Source organism: Fibroporia radiculosa (genome assembly GCF_000313525.1).
Source record: "Fibroporia radiculosa TFFH 294 genomic supercontigs, scaffold9638, whole genome shotgun sequence".
Taxonomy (NCBI): domain Eukaryota; kingdom Fungi; phylum Basidiomycota; class Agaricomycetes; order Polyporales; family Fibroporiaceae; genus Fibroporia; species Fibroporia radiculosa.
In genome coordinates, this window is record NW_012133463.1 from 44,299 (window position 1) to 58,159 (window position 13,861).

Sequence of the window (13,861 nt, forward strand, 5' to 3'; positions counted from 1 at the left end):
TGGACTTGCGCTGCTGCGCAGTCTTCTGCTCGTCCAAGCCAGCCAAAAATGCTGCACCACGCATTGAGTTGGTCGGCCCCGAGGCGAATGTGCGGATGGGCAGACGCGCGGCAGAGGCAGCCGTGGTCAGCGTACCGTCATTCTGCGTCAGGAACAAGGGACAAGAAAGTTTGAGGGCATGCATGGCGCTCTGAAAGCCGCGAATCGTGCGCTGTGCGAATGTGAGGATGGACGCGTTGAGGATTGAGGCGTTCTCGCGCTCGAGAAATCCGACCTGGCCGACTGCATGATCATGTGAGCAAATCTGGGGCAGTATGCAGTAAATCATGAAAGAGAGGCACCATCTTGGGAGCATACGATGTTCACGGATGGGCCTAATTCTCGCTCAACAAGCTTCGCTGCGGCAAGTTCTTGCTTTCCACCGGCTTCAAGAGGGGAGTAGATGCCGCACAAAACCACCTGATATTAAGTTAGCATTGAGCAATTAGACGGGCATAATCTCGTGCACATTTTGAATCCCTTTCCCTTTGATTTGCGCACATTGTTCGATTATCTGCGCCTCGTCGAGAGGAAAGATTTCCCTGCCATCGACTAGAGTAAAATTAGCAAGGGAAGCACACATCCGAATTCCAGCACGAACTTTCGGAACCGCCATCAACGTATCCAACATGCCCCTCGGTTAAAGCGCGCAATCGGGGCGGGAAGTCGATAAAGGGCGGACACTGCTTCGTATAGGGCCCACACAATCGGATGACTGCGACTCTTGCCAGCCGGCGTGCGTCCGCCTCCAGAACAGCGTTGATGAATGCGGTGGTGCCGATGCTAAGACAGGAGACGTTCTCTGGAGGCACTGCCGCAAGGGTGAGCACCTCTCGCACCGCTGCTTCGATCCCCACCGAGACATCCGGAGTAGTAGGCGATTTGTGGTGCGCAAGCACGCCGCGAGACGGCTCGTGAAGGCGGGTCACATCAATCAGCACCCCGTCTGTGTTTGTGCCTGCGGAGATGGAGGATTGAGTCAACCATGTCGCTTCTGTGCTTCCAAGCAGAACAAAACGCAGGACTCTGAGCACCGCACATCCCTCAACATGCCTTGCCCCCGCGCCAGGCTCGCCCTCCCCAACCACGGTGCACTGACTGGCGAAACCACCACAAAAGAGCCACGTACCTCCAACGTCTACACCGATGCGCAACATTCTGCCAAGCCGTTCGTCTGCAGTATTGCGGGGCGTCCTGGGTGCTCGCTCTCCCTTGGGAACAAGCAGCAGAAGATAGCTGGCTTCTTATCATGATTTGAAGGGTGGACTATCGAGCAGCTCAGGAGTCATGGGGAGATAAGTGGCATACAGATCTGTTTCGCCTTTGCTGATATGCATGGTGGCACAGGCAAAGCGTTCGCCCTCAATGCGTATCGTGCACTCGTGCCCTAACGGTAGACTTGTCTGGCATCGGCTTCATCGGCCAATCTCGACGGAGGGGCCGACTTGCTCTGAGACAAGGTATTCGTAATGCTAAGCTTGTTGCATGACACGGGCGAACGCTGCGAGACTCGAGCTTAGGCTGTCAGTGCAGTCAGACGATGTTGACAGTGCTGTCCTTGCATATATACAGTGGCTCGGATATAAGAATCGTAGACAGTCCTTCCCCGCAGGGCAAACGCGAAACAACGTAAATTACAAATGTTATAACACAGGCGATATTATGATAATTTACAGCACTTACAAAGCTGAAAATAACAGCTATTAAACCTCATCTAACCAAGACGCAACATTACTCATACACGAGATCCTCTCGCATTAGATGGGAGTAGCCGCAGAGAAGGGCACTGAGCAAGTGTAAGATAGCCAAGCAGCAAAATGCGCTTGAGTAAGAATAGATTGTCCGCACCCACCCACGCTCATGATCCTCAGAACTTCTTCGGCGCAAAGCCCTTGCCTGCTTCCCACAGGGCTTGTTCGACGATCTTCATACCCGCAAGGACCTTCTCCTCCTCCAGCCGCTGCCCAACCACTTGCACAGCCATCGGCAGCCCGTGCATCGCGCTGGAATCGTACACCGAATACGCCCCCCTCGCAATGTCGTTGAAGTTCGCAAACTCCTTGCTCTGCACAAAGTCCTCAGGCAGACAATCCATAAGCTCGTCCACGTATGTTACAGGGAGGACACCAGCGGCGTAGTCAAGCTTAGTAATAGCGCATCAGCACAACCATCTTCAACGAGCCGCAGTCGCCCACGCTGCAAAAGAAGCTGTGACTCACGATATTGAAGATGAACGTATATCCCGATGAAACTAAAGACACGGTGCCAGTTTCGCCTCGCGGGATGGGTGGCAGCGAGTGTGGGATCGTGAGTACAAAGTCTATTCCTTGTGCCTGCCACTCGGTGTGCCAAGCGGCCCGGTACGCTTCCCGCTCGACAATCGTCCTGCGCTCGTCGGCCGGCGTCATCTCGTGGAACGTCTCAAGTAGAGCTGCCCATGCGTCATTTCTCCCGGTGGGGCGCGAGAGCGAGCGGAGCAGCAGCGCCAGCGCCTTCTTAACGAACAAGGGGAGCTGCAGCAGCCGAGTGGCGTTGAGCAGTCCGCCGTTGAGGGTCTCGCCCTTCCGCATCGGCGCCAGGAGCGTTTCCCCTGTCTTCATTTAAGCGAATCTTCGCAGCACGCGACAGATCGGCCACCCACCTCCGTCCGAGAAGAGAAGCTTGTAGCCGATCTTGAGGCCTTCGACGATGTTTGGTGAATGACTGTTGATTGCAAAGACCCTGAGCGACAGACCAAGCTGACACTGCGAATGACAGCACTCACAAGTCCACAACTTCGTGCCCCGCTCGCCGCAGAGCGTCTACGCTCTCATTCAGCGCGCGCAGGGCGGCAGGGGATGGGGGGATAACACCTGGTTATTCGCATTAGTCGCCACGCGTCTTCAAATGTCAATCAGGGACGAAGACCCCGCACCATCGGACCAAACGATGCCCCACTTCGGCTTCCGTCCGCTCAACACAAAGTCCACAGGCCGCCACGGCAGCGGAGAGCACTGTGGACGTAAGCCTAAAGCTCGCAAAGGCGAAAATGGCACGCACGGTATGGTCATAGAGCCAAGGTCGCATATCCACAACTCGCTTCCAAAACTCCGCTAGGTCGTCTAACGTCCGTGCCATCGGGCCCACTATCGTTGGTACACCCTCCAGCCCAGGCAATGGAGACTCGCACGCATACGAGGGGAACCGACCCACGGAGCCCTTCATGCCATACACCCCGCAGTACGCTGCGGGATAGCGGAGGCTGCCAGCAATATCGCTCCCAATTTCAATGAGAGTGCCCTGATACGCCAGCAACGCTCCTCCACCGCCAGTCGACGCCCCAGGTGAGAACGCGGGGTTGTAAGGGTTTGATGTCTCTCCGAACAAGTCAGATAGCGTCTCAAGGGAGAAAAACCCGGTAGGCAGCGTTGTCTTGACGTGCATCTGAGCACCGGCGTCACGAAGGAGACGCACGATTGGAGCTGACGAGGCCCTAGGGTGTCCCACGTTGCCAGAACATGCACAGGTGGTGTCATACCCCTCCACGTCTATGCAGTCCTTCAGACTCACAACAACCCCAGTCAGAGGCCGCTGCAGTGGGACAGAGCGCTTCTCGACCTCGGAAATCATGAAGTCTGCGAGGCAGTTTGTGGCATCCTGGGCCAGCAGGGATCGTTTGGTGTAAGTTTGTAGGACTGCCGAGGGAGCAATGGCGGTGGCATTGCACTCGTCCACCACCTGAGATAAGGAGAGGCCGAGAATCTTCTGGTCGTCGTCTGTGAGAGGCTGGGAGTAGACAGTCGGAAGGAGCTGGCGTTTGGTCCGTAACTCCTGCTGCTTCCGAGCACTGGTGGTCTGGTTGGTCACGAGGTGCGCCACATAGGAAAGGACTCACCAGTCTCTACGGTGCTGCGAGGAGGCGAACATGGGGACCAGCATGGCGAAATACAGAAGCTATCGGGAATAAAAGGGGTTGTGGATGTGGATGACAGGCATCAGAGAGGTCGCAAGGCCTAGTGTATATAAGTTTAGCAGGAGAGCGTACGCCGCAAGGCTCGAAACGGTCGGTGGCGATTGACGCCTGCAAGTCAATCGCGGCGGCTAGCCGCAGTTAACTATCGAGATGGCCCTGTTCGTTACGTACAGCCTGACTACCCAGGCAAGCCATCCGGGCCACGCACGGAACGCGGCGGTGCGCATCGTCCTGCGATATCTGGCAGCGGGCAGTGGAGAGACACAAAGGCCACCCATCGGCTACTCAGCCTCCCGTGCTGACACAGATGGAGAGAAATCAGGGACCACAAGCTGTCTAACCCTGATTGTAGAATCAATAACACTGAGAGAAAACCACCGGAAGACATCATGCGCACATGAGAGGCTGACCAACTCAATTGAGTTCGTTCATGATGCCGACTCCTCCCTTAGCAGCCCACCAATTGTTCCAAGTACAGCACAGCTTGCGGAGAGCGGCACTGAGGCGATTCGGGTCCCGTGTCTGTGAGCGAGTCTCGAAAAGAGCGGACGGACCGCGAGCAGACTCTCGTGATCCCGCCTAACAGTGGACTCCGCCGTGTGTTATCAGGCAGCAAGCAGGGAAGCCAAGACGGTGGGAGAAGCGCAGGTAAAAGAAATCAGACGGACAGAACAGGGTGATCCCTGCCGGCCTCAATCCCAGAACGCAAAGGGCGGAATCCGACTCTGCCGAGCTTGCAATGGACAAACAACCCAAAATAACGCGCATGTCGCGTCGCGTCCCAGGTCACGCTCTTCCGCTCTCACCGCAACATAGACAACCATGCTACAAGCCCCAATTTTGCTCTCATCTCCCAGCACTCCCTCCAGGTCTCCTCGCTTCCATAACGTTTCCTGGAGCAACCCGCCACACAACTCCTCTCCTCTCGCATGCGACACCTCCTCGCCCGTGTCCTCTCCAGGAGCCGACGCGTTCGCCCGCCGTCGTGGCCAATACAAGCAACACACAGCCAGCTCTCCTACGGCAACGCGCTTAGGAAAGCCTCCCAAGCGCAGAGTCACTTTGGGTGGCGAGCTCCCGTCCAGCTCACGCGGAATCTCCCAGGCCGCTGCTGTTCCGACGGAGGAGGCGCCACGCAAGGCCTTTCTCCGAGAGAGGTTCAGAGCACGGTGCTTGGAGCGCTCGCAGAAAGATCGCGAGCGGAAGATCAAGGGCAGACGATGTGCGCAGAGCGACACGAGCAGTGACGGTGACGACGAGGTCATGGACAATGAAGAAGAGGATGACGAGGAATTTATTAACGACGAGGTGCGTCTTTTTTGTCACGATCAGAATCAGATGCGGCGTGAACACGCCCCCGCCCAGCTTTTCCGGCGCCTCATTTCAAGCGGGAAGCGCAAGCAGCAGCATGAATACCGACTTTCGTATGCGTTCGAGGTTGGTTCTTCGTTCGATCCGGACATGGAAGACATGGACGAGTGGGAGCGGCATATCCAGCGTGAGTCCATCATCTGGCGGATTGAGATGCCCCGCATTTAGCCTTTGCTCGCTTCCCTGCGGTAGCTCATGAGCCAATAAGCACTATCCCCGAAGACCTTGATGAAGAGGAGCTCGCCGCGTACGCCGAAGAGTATGATCTCCATCTGGAAGACCTGTGCCCAGAGGACGTTTTCAGTCTCAGCGACGTGGATGACATAACCTTGCCCGACGAAGATATGCAATTGCGAGGAAAGGGAAAAGAGAGGGCGATCGTCGCAATGGCCGACGACGACGTCGACATGGCCATGCCATGAATGGTTGCGTGCGGTAAGGTTTGAATAGATGTATTGTGTCATAATGTGTAGTTTTTAGCAGACTCGGGTGCTGACAGACTAGTAGGCTGTTCCATTCAGAAATGTGCGGCAATACTTGAGATAATTATGCTCCGCGTTGGCGTCAGAGTCTTGGCGCTCTAGATATCCGATTGCGAAGCCTAGTACAAGAGCGAAGGCAGGAGCTCTAGTGCGACCACGCTGGTGACTGCCGGATGGTCTGGAATATCTCCATAAACGCACCCGGCCAATGTTCACCTTGGCCAGATCTGATCCTGGCGAGTCTGCTGTCCATGTGCATGGATCCGTATCTGCTGGTTCTCGAAACCCAGTTTCCACCGCTCCGGGCGGCTCGTCCCCGTTGAACTGCACGCGGTCCTCTCGCATTCTACAATCCTCGTAAGTGTTTCCCCGAGTACTCATGGAAGCCCGGCCAGGCTTCAACGGAGCCTGGCCGGTCTCTTCGCATCTCGCTCTGAGCGATGGAGGCCCAGCGCCGGTCGGAAGCGAGTATGAGAGGGATCGCCCCATGACTAGCAACGTTCTTGCACCCGCGCTGCTTCTGGCTTGAGTACGTCGTGGCGCGAGGCGTCGAACAGTGTCTGGTGACGCCCCCCGCAGGGAAGGTGGCTCGCCTACCTGGGTGTCGTCCGGATAGTGGCCAGCGCATGAGCCCATCCAGCGTCCACGTCTCTGCTGGCGCAGAGCCTGAATGACGGAGAGCCCGGCAATCATCTGTGGGTATGCCGTCAGCTTCGAGGAGAGCTGGCACTGTGCGGAGAGAACTTGAGTCTTGGGCCGGGTCCGAGTCGGTGTTCAAGGCGAATTCGAGTACGTCCTCGTGTCATCGTTTGAAAAATTCTGAGGTATCGTCCGTGTTCGGCCACTCCAACTAGGTGCGAAGACGACTAGGGATAAGGACCACGCCCAGTTCTGCAAATACGAGTACCACCAGGCGTCCTTCCAGTAACTGCTCGCAGCGTCACGGTAAGTGTTGTCGTCGTCTGCTATCTGACCGACGCTTCGTTTGGATCGATGTCCTTCGCTTTGATCACCGTCTGCTTCCACATTCTGTCCCACAAGACCGTGAGTCTTTCCTCACCGAGACAATCGTGGCATCACGCCAATTCACATCTGCCCGAGGTTCTGATAGTCCTTGTACGTCTCAGAAGCACATGTACAAGATTAACCAGGAATGCACCGGGGGAGCTGCTAACACGTAAGACCGCCCACCAGCTCCCTCCGCTCCTTGGATATTATGCTACTTCCACGAGTATTGGTCTCGATGAAGGCTAAAGCACTGGGAAAACGTGAATCCGCATCAAGTTCATCAGGTCTGCATGTGGGATTTTCAGCGAATTCATGATCTAGTTGTAGCGAACGATTGATACTAAACGATTTTCACAGGAGACAGATAATTTGGATTTTCGAATTTAGCGGACGAGACCAAGCGTTTCCTGACTCGATAGGCAGGTGGGGCTGCCTCAAATACACCTTCGTGGCCGTTGAACATCACTGCCTGGTATCCCAGGACGTTCGAGTCTAACTGACACCTGTGAGGACAAAGCCTATCAATGATGGATTTCTGACGCTCCAGTTCCGAATACACGGCGCACAGTCTTCCCTGCAGATGCATGTCATATTCAAGGGTCTCTGGCAAGATCTGCGACATCCAACTTGCCGCTTGCCACACCAATATGGCGCTCCGCACAGGCGATCAGGTCTTTATTGACATCGCTCACTTTCCCGCCGTCCGCGAGACCAGGGTGGCCCTGTGCGCGCAGATACTCGTTCGCAAGAAAGAAGGCTGTGTGTGTGGAGGGGGTGGGGGCAGCAGTCAGCGTTCTGGACAGCTCGAACAGCGCGCGAGCAGACCGGTGCGTTTGTTCCCATCCAGGAACGGGTGTCCTGTGTCTTCGTGAGACGCGCTCCCGACGCAGGATAAAAAGGGGGCAGCCCCACCTTTGATTATGCCGTACGACAGACTGGCAGCGAGGAACGACGGGGACTTATCGGGCTCGTATAGCGCGACGTTCAGTGGCCGCGCCAACGCAGACCGGAGCTCGTTGGGCTTGACCACCTGGGACTGCGCTGGATGGACGAGCTGTGCGTTGATGAGCTTGGCGTACGTTGGGGTAAATAACCGAGAAAGTCGAAGCGCTGCAATAGACATCACGGCGGCCGTCTGCCAAACTCAGACTTGGATTTGGGTCAGCGACATGGGCAGTAACAGCACGGGACTCGGATATGAACACTGTAGCCTGTGCGCGGTGACTATTTACATTGACTTACTGGTGCTGCAGATGTGCAGGATATCTACGACAACGTTCAACTGTTGAAGGTGGGTATTGCCAGAGTCTGACTCTCATCCCGGCGGCTATTTGAAGGAGACGGGCGCTTGTGACGGTGGCTGGTGCTGAGATTTCAACGGCGCTCAGTACTTGAAGCGCAACTTCTTTCTGTTCACTCTGCGGTAGGTCGCATCTGCGGACTCTCTGATAATTCTTGCATGATAATATACCCAGTTGGTGTCCAACCCATTGGCACGATGTCGACAGTCATCCTGATGCTCTCGCGCCGTTTGGCCATGTGGCCCGAGATTCGACGTCCACATGCGCCCCCAAGCGTATTCGGCCGCACCATACCGCCCGCGCGCACCGTCTCCAACACCGCCAACGCCTTCCTGCCAGAACCCAAAGAGTTCAAGGTCCTGCTCGACAACCAGACCCTGTACATCACCGAAGACCTCGCCACGGCGCTGGGCTGGACGCCCGCGGGCAGCGCCGCGAGCACGCAGCTGTCGTTGAGCGGCTGGGCCCCCCACTACTTCGCCATCACACCCGCCGGGACCGCCAGCGGTACGCGCTGCATCCGCACTCTTCCCCGCCGCGGACATATCTGAACGCGCCTCTAGATCGTCTCGCCCGAGCGACGGTGGCGAGCAGCCGCAGCCCTAACGCCAAAGTCGTGCTCGACTACCTGAAGGATCGGTGACCGCTCTCAAGCAAGCAGTGCGCAGAAGTCTCGGAGAGGCGTAGGTGGACGCTGCAACGCGTGGTTCGCCGTTCCTTGCTACTTGAGTTAGGAGGACTCGGGCACGAATGTGACGGATACGGCCGACAGTTCTCGCACCGTCTGGTCCTCCCCGGATCCGCCGGCTGGGAGCTGTCGTTGGCGGAACTGGCGTCATCGCGCTCGGTTGTAGGCGGTCTTTTGAATTTCAACCGAGTTTCCTGTCGCTTGAGCGGCGGCGAGCCGTGTCCACATCCTGACGCGTCTTTCGATTCGAATGCGCAGACTGTAGGCTTTACGAAGGCGATGCGTGGCTGGGAAATGGGGCGCTATCGATATACAGCACTATGAATTATCTCCTACTAGTGTAGCCGGAACACGATATATAATAAGCATTATACAAGTAGTAGTCGCGATGTGTGTCGAATCTTCTAATAACGTTGAGAATACATGGTAAGAACCTAGGCTACAGTGACGGACGTGGCTGCGCAATAAATTGAGGGGTGCCAAGGAACATGATGTTACGCACGGCAACTCAGGCTGCACCCTTTCAGGTTGCGCATCTCCATGGTGACTTCGCTCTCGTTGGTGATCCCGGTTGCCGTCCCTTCGCCTGCGTGGTCGATGTGCGACGTAAATTGGATGGTGTCGTCCACGCCGACCGACAAGGGCAGCTCTATGACAGACCGGTCCGCCGCGAGCCGTCGCAAGTTGAGGAGAACGTGCGCGCCCTAGAGACAAGCGAGCGTGAGCGACAGGGTCTCCTGCGGACAGCGCGGGCGACGAGACGTACGGCAAAGGACATGATAGCCAGCTCCCAACTGCATGGCAGAGGGCGTCAACTTGAACGAGAGCGGGATTCGTAGCAGAGGACGCACCAAAAACACACGCCCGCCAGGGTGCCCTTGACCAGGTGATACACGAGCGTGTTCATCAGCATGATCACTGCAGGGTGCCGTCAGGAGTGGCCAGGGTGTAAAGGCGTGCGGCGAGAGCCTTACCGAACGTCATAGCATATGCCCACGTGCCATCGCGCACGAGGGCAAAGAGCAGTGAATGGCGGCCGAGATATCTGCTCATGCTCGTGAAGAACTTGACCAGGGTCAGGGCGAACAGAATGGTTTCGAACGCGAGCGAGATTATCCTGCGCACCAAGACCGCAATCAGGATTCAAGGCTCAGGAGAAGCGCACGATGCGCACCAGTACGAGGTAAAGATGCCCGGGGTGTCCGTGATGACACACTGCTCGTCGAAGCGCATGCCGGGAATGCTGACGGCAATGACGACGATCATGAGCGTGATTTCAGACATGTACAGGAAAAGGACTGCGGCTATGACCAGCCGGTTGCGGTTGTACAGCGCATAAACTAGTACACGCAGGCAAGGGCGTGAGCTCTGCAGCCTGGATGATCCGCCAGGTGCAACATACGTACTGCGGACGATTAGTACGCCTTCTACGGCGATGGTGAGGGCTTCGTTGAAGGACAGCTGGTACGCGATCCAGGCTCTGCACTGTTCTGGGCGCCATTCAAAGAAGGTGAAGGCAATGATCGATCTGTACGGTGCAGCATGAGCATAGCATTACATGTCAGGACGGGAGAAATGGCACGAGCACTAGTGCGAGATACGGAACGTGTCTGATGAACGCGTACGCCCATGTCACCCACGACCTCGGGCCTCTAAATGCGAAGTCAAAGGTGAGTTCAATCGCGGTCACATTGCCAAGGAACTCCCTGCCAACCTCCAGACGTAGTCTATCTGCTGGCTGCTTCAGCACAACTCGCTGCACGGCCTTCGACACGCACCTCATCTCCAATATTCAGCAGCGTATCGTACGCCAAGAAAGTGACGGCGGACAGAGCGAATTTGAAGGTCACTGGTGGGGCGCAACTCGCGTCAGGGGCGGAAGACAAGGCCGCTGGCAGGATGCACTCACGCTCGAACCCAACTTGGCGATCTCTGTCGACGTCCGGCATCGGTCAGGCGGCACCGGGAGGGCCGCAGGAATGCAGCAGCACCTGTCAGTACTCGCCGCCGGAGCTGGTGCTGGTGTGCTCGACAAGCCAGAGGACAATCCCCCTGTCCCCAAACCCTCCACGTGAAGCAGCCGGGTACTTAGGGGCTCAGCCCAAAGCAAGTAGGTCATGAGTACGTACATGACAGCGCTTCTGTTGCTGGAACGGGTTTCGGTCGTCTCAATGAGGAATTCCTGTCGCGGGTGGCCCGTCGGCTCTGACATTGAGCGCAATGTATCCAGGGAGCTAGGAACACCCGGTGCAAACGGAACGGCAGTGAGGCGCCAAGCCACTCGCATAACATCGTGTGCTCCTCCGAGCCATAAGTAGTAGACATAGAAAGCCGCCTGAAAGGCAGCTGAGCAACACTCTGAGCAGCGTCCAGCTCGTCTGGCACAGTGTGTGGCTTCGAGACGAGGCGGGACTCCATGCGAATCCCAAAGACGCCAGATGTACAACCCCACCAAGCAAGTGAGCATGTTGCCTCCCTCTCAGCTGGAAATTTAAATTAACACCGAGGCAGGATAGAGATAGAGGCCAGAGTGAGAAGTTCAACACCGTCAGATGAGAAAGTTGAGCTGCCAGGTGGTGAGGACCTGACGGATTCACCAAAATGGCAATAGCTAATTTGAAGAGTGTCTCACGTGAGCATGACGCGTCCTGGTAGCGCCAGCCTTCCGAGTCATTCGTCCGGGCGCTGGCATGCATCCACGCACCCCCGTTGCTCATTCCTATCCTACCACAACACACCCGCCGGCGACTCGAATCTCATAGGGATCCAAGCATGTCGCTCACAGTGGCTCAGAATGGACCCGTGGCCTCAAGCTCAAAGATGGTGCAAATCCCAATGAACGGAAAATCGACATCTTTCTTGTAGTCTACGATCAAGGTGCTGACGCCGGCCTCACTGCGTATATAACGCCAAGATGCGGTCAGGCGCTGCACGGTATCCAGCACATAGCCGCGCCTGTCAACAACCCAGCGATCATAACGATGAAAGTCAACTTCCCTCCTCATGCCGGTAAGCGTCCTCGCCCTATCCATGGCTTGTCCTACTCTAAACACTTCGCTTAGGTCTGGAATTTGTAAAGACTGCGCGTCATGATACATACCCTGCGATCGACCCCGCAAAAGCCAACCTCGCCGGACAGGTCGTCCTCGTAACTGGCGCGTCGAGGGGCATTGGAAAGGCCATCGCAATCGCGTTTGCGCAATCTGGCGCCTCTGGACTTGTGCTTCTCGCCCGCTCCGATCTCAGTGCGACAAAGGCTGCGTGTGAGGCCGCGGCGACGCGTCCGGGCCAGTCGCTCAAGGTCCTGACGGTCAACGTCGACGCGAGTGACACTGCCCAAGTGGACGCCGCCATAGCGAAGGTCAAGGAGACATTCGGACGGCTCGATATTGTGATCAACAACGCCGGTGCCTGCAACCCCGGCTCCCTCATCGCAGACTCGGACCCGAAGCTGTGGTGGCACACTTGGGATGTGAACATTCGCGGAACGTATGAAGTCACGCGGGCTGCGTTGCCGCTGCTCGTCGAGAGCAAGGGAAACAAGACGATCATCCTCGTCAGCAGCGCGGCTGCCCATGGGATCATTGAGACGCATAACTCTGCGTACGGGGTACGCTCCGGCTACTTTGTATGTCTGGGGCGAAGCTCATGTTGTGATCTTTGCAGATGTCGAAGCTTGCGCAGCTTCGCTTCGCGGAGCTCCTGACGAATGAATACGGAGACAAGGGTGTTGTTGCACTCGCAGTGCATCCCGGTGCAATCCCCACCGACATGAACGCAGATATATCGGACGATTTCAAGGCGTACCTCATCGACACGCCGGAAATTGCCTCGCACACCATCGTTTGGCTTGCACGGGAGCCTAGGGCTTGGTTATCTGGACGATACATCAGCTGTCAGTGGGATATGGAGGAGCTGGAGGCGAAGAGGCAAGAGATTGTCGACGGCGACAAGCTCAAGGTCAGAATGGCTATTTAGATGTCCAAACGATGTCGAGTAGTCTGATGTTGACTTACGTAAACGAGTGCATGTTAACGTTCGTATCTACTGATATCTTTTTAGCGAATTATCTTAGAGGTCCGGCTGGCTGAATGTGGGGCTCGTGCGTGCACGGCAGTGTTGGAGAGTGTGCCCACCGTCGGCAACTCCAGATAGGCCTGAGGACTGGAGTTGCGTGTCGTTGTGATTCCGTCTAGAGCTGATGGCGACGGCGACCAGCTCGCGCGCCCGCCAAGGATTACTTGGCGCATCGAATTCGCGTAGTGCAAGAGCCGGACTCTAATTCCCTGCGGATCTCGGCTGGTGGCCAGCCCAATCTGCATCTCTCCTCTCATCTCACGCCTCCCTTGCCGCGCACCAGCGACGTGCCGCAGGGCGGGATGCAGTGGCGTCGCCGGCGTGTGGGCTGGTCGTGTGCGCGATGCCGTCGTCGGACGACGCCATGGGCACTGCTGCGATAACAGATAATAACCGTTCTATCGCCGTCCGAGTCTATGTGAGATGGGCCCGCGGAGAGGGCGTCGGAGGGTGCGAGAGCTCGTGTGCATCGCCGAGCATCGTTTCTTCGACAGGAATCCTGCAGTGGGATCATGATGTCAGAGTGGGCACCAGCGCCCGTCGGGCCACGAGCGGGACCGTCTCGCTTGCCAAGCATGCGTGCGGGGACGCGAGCAGCGTCGAGTCGAGTGGGGCGGGCGGGGTGCACGGCTGGAGCAGGCGGCGAGAAGCGTTGGCCAAGCAAGTCGGGGAGGTCAGCAGTCCGCCGCCACCAGCTGTGGAGTTGGAAGAAGGGCGCGCAGAGGGGTCCGTGGCGGGCGGATCTCAAGTCTTATCGGGTTTCCCCACGGGTCATGGAAGACAGCGATGGCGGTGGCGATGGCGATGGCGACACACCTCAAACCTGCAGACGACGACGCGGCCGTTGGATCGCGCCGCCCTCCGACTGGCAGCGACAAGCGACGAGTCGGCTGGGGCGGACTGCCAAGTGCAAAACCGCCCGCGTGTGGCGGGGGGCATCCGA

The 13,861-nt window shown here is 57.1% G+C and overlaps 6 protein-coding genes across 6 annotated transcripts; 3 read left to right on the forward strand and 3 right to left on the reverse strand.

The window, feature by feature from the left end:
* Positions 1 to 1,906: 1,906 nt before the first annotated feature.
* On the reverse strand, positions 1,907 to 3,957 carry FIBRA_06933 (uncharacterized protein; the record flags this gene model as incomplete). The annotated part of the gene is made up of 7 exons (XM_012328636.1): positions 1,907 to 2,182; positions 2,259 to 2,629; positions 2,681 to 2,742; positions 2,804 to 2,891; positions 2,954 to 3,032; positions 3,079 to 3,865; positions 3,914 to 3,957. The coding sequence occupies 7 exons, from the start codon at positions 3,955 to 3,957 to the stop codon at positions 1,907 to 1,909; spliced, it is 1,707 nt and encodes a 568-aa protein (XP_012184026.1).
* An 856-nt stretch (positions 3,958 to 4,813) lies between these two features.
* Positions 4,814 to 5,784, forward strand: FIBRA_06934 (uncharacterized protein; the record flags this gene model as incomplete). Its single annotated transcript, XM_012328637.1, has 3 exons — positions 4,814 to 5,299; positions 5,357 to 5,489; positions 5,531 to 5,784. The coding sequence occupies 3 exons, from the start codon at positions 4,814 to 4,816 to the stop codon at positions 5,782 to 5,784; spliced, it is 873 nt and encodes a 290-aa protein (XP_012184027.1).
* Positions 5,785 to 7,445: 1,661 nt separating this feature from the next.
* Positions 7,446 to 7,975, reverse strand: FIBRA_06935 (uncharacterized protein; the record flags this gene model as incomplete). The annotated part of the gene is made up of 2 exons (XM_012328638.1): positions 7,446 to 7,609; positions 7,678 to 7,975. 2 exons carry the CDS (start codon positions 7,973 to 7,975, stop codon positions 7,446 to 7,448), a joined length of 462 nt encoding a protein of 153 aa, XP_012184028.1.
* A 375-nt stretch (positions 7,976 to 8,350) lies between these two features.
* FIBRA_06936 (uncharacterized protein) lies at positions 8,351 to 8,796 on the forward strand (the record flags this gene model as incomplete). The annotated part of the gene is made up of 2 exons (XM_012328639.1): positions 8,351 to 8,660; positions 8,717 to 8,796. 2 exons carry the CDS (start codon positions 8,351 to 8,353, stop codon positions 8,794 to 8,796), a joined length of 390 nt encoding a protein of 129 aa, XP_012184029.1.
* Positions 8,797 to 9,335: 539 nt separating this feature from the next.
* FIBRA_06937 (uncharacterized protein) lies at positions 9,336 to 10,790 on the reverse strand (the record flags this gene model as incomplete). Its single annotated transcript, XM_012328640.1, has 10 exons — positions 9,336 to 9,545; positions 9,608 to 9,635; positions 9,693 to 9,759; positions 9,816 to 9,958; positions 10,016 to 10,181; positions 10,248 to 10,369; positions 10,443 to 10,493; positions 10,556 to 10,572; positions 10,620 to 10,690; positions 10,751 to 10,790. 10 exons carry the CDS (start codon positions 10,788 to 10,790, stop codon positions 9,336 to 9,338), a joined length of 915 nt encoding a protein of 304 aa, XP_012184030.1.
* A 652-nt stretch (positions 10,791 to 11,442) lies between these two features.
* Positions 11,443 to 12,819, forward strand: FIBRA_06938 (uncharacterized protein; the record flags this gene model as incomplete). Its single annotated transcript, XM_012328641.1, has 4 exons — positions 11,443 to 11,473; positions 11,635 to 11,850; positions 11,904 to 12,451; positions 12,508 to 12,819. 4 exons carry the CDS (start codon positions 11,443 to 11,445, stop codon positions 12,817 to 12,819), a joined length of 1,107 nt encoding a protein of 368 aa, XP_012184031.1.
* Positions 12,820 to 13,861: the final 1,042 nt, after the last annotated feature.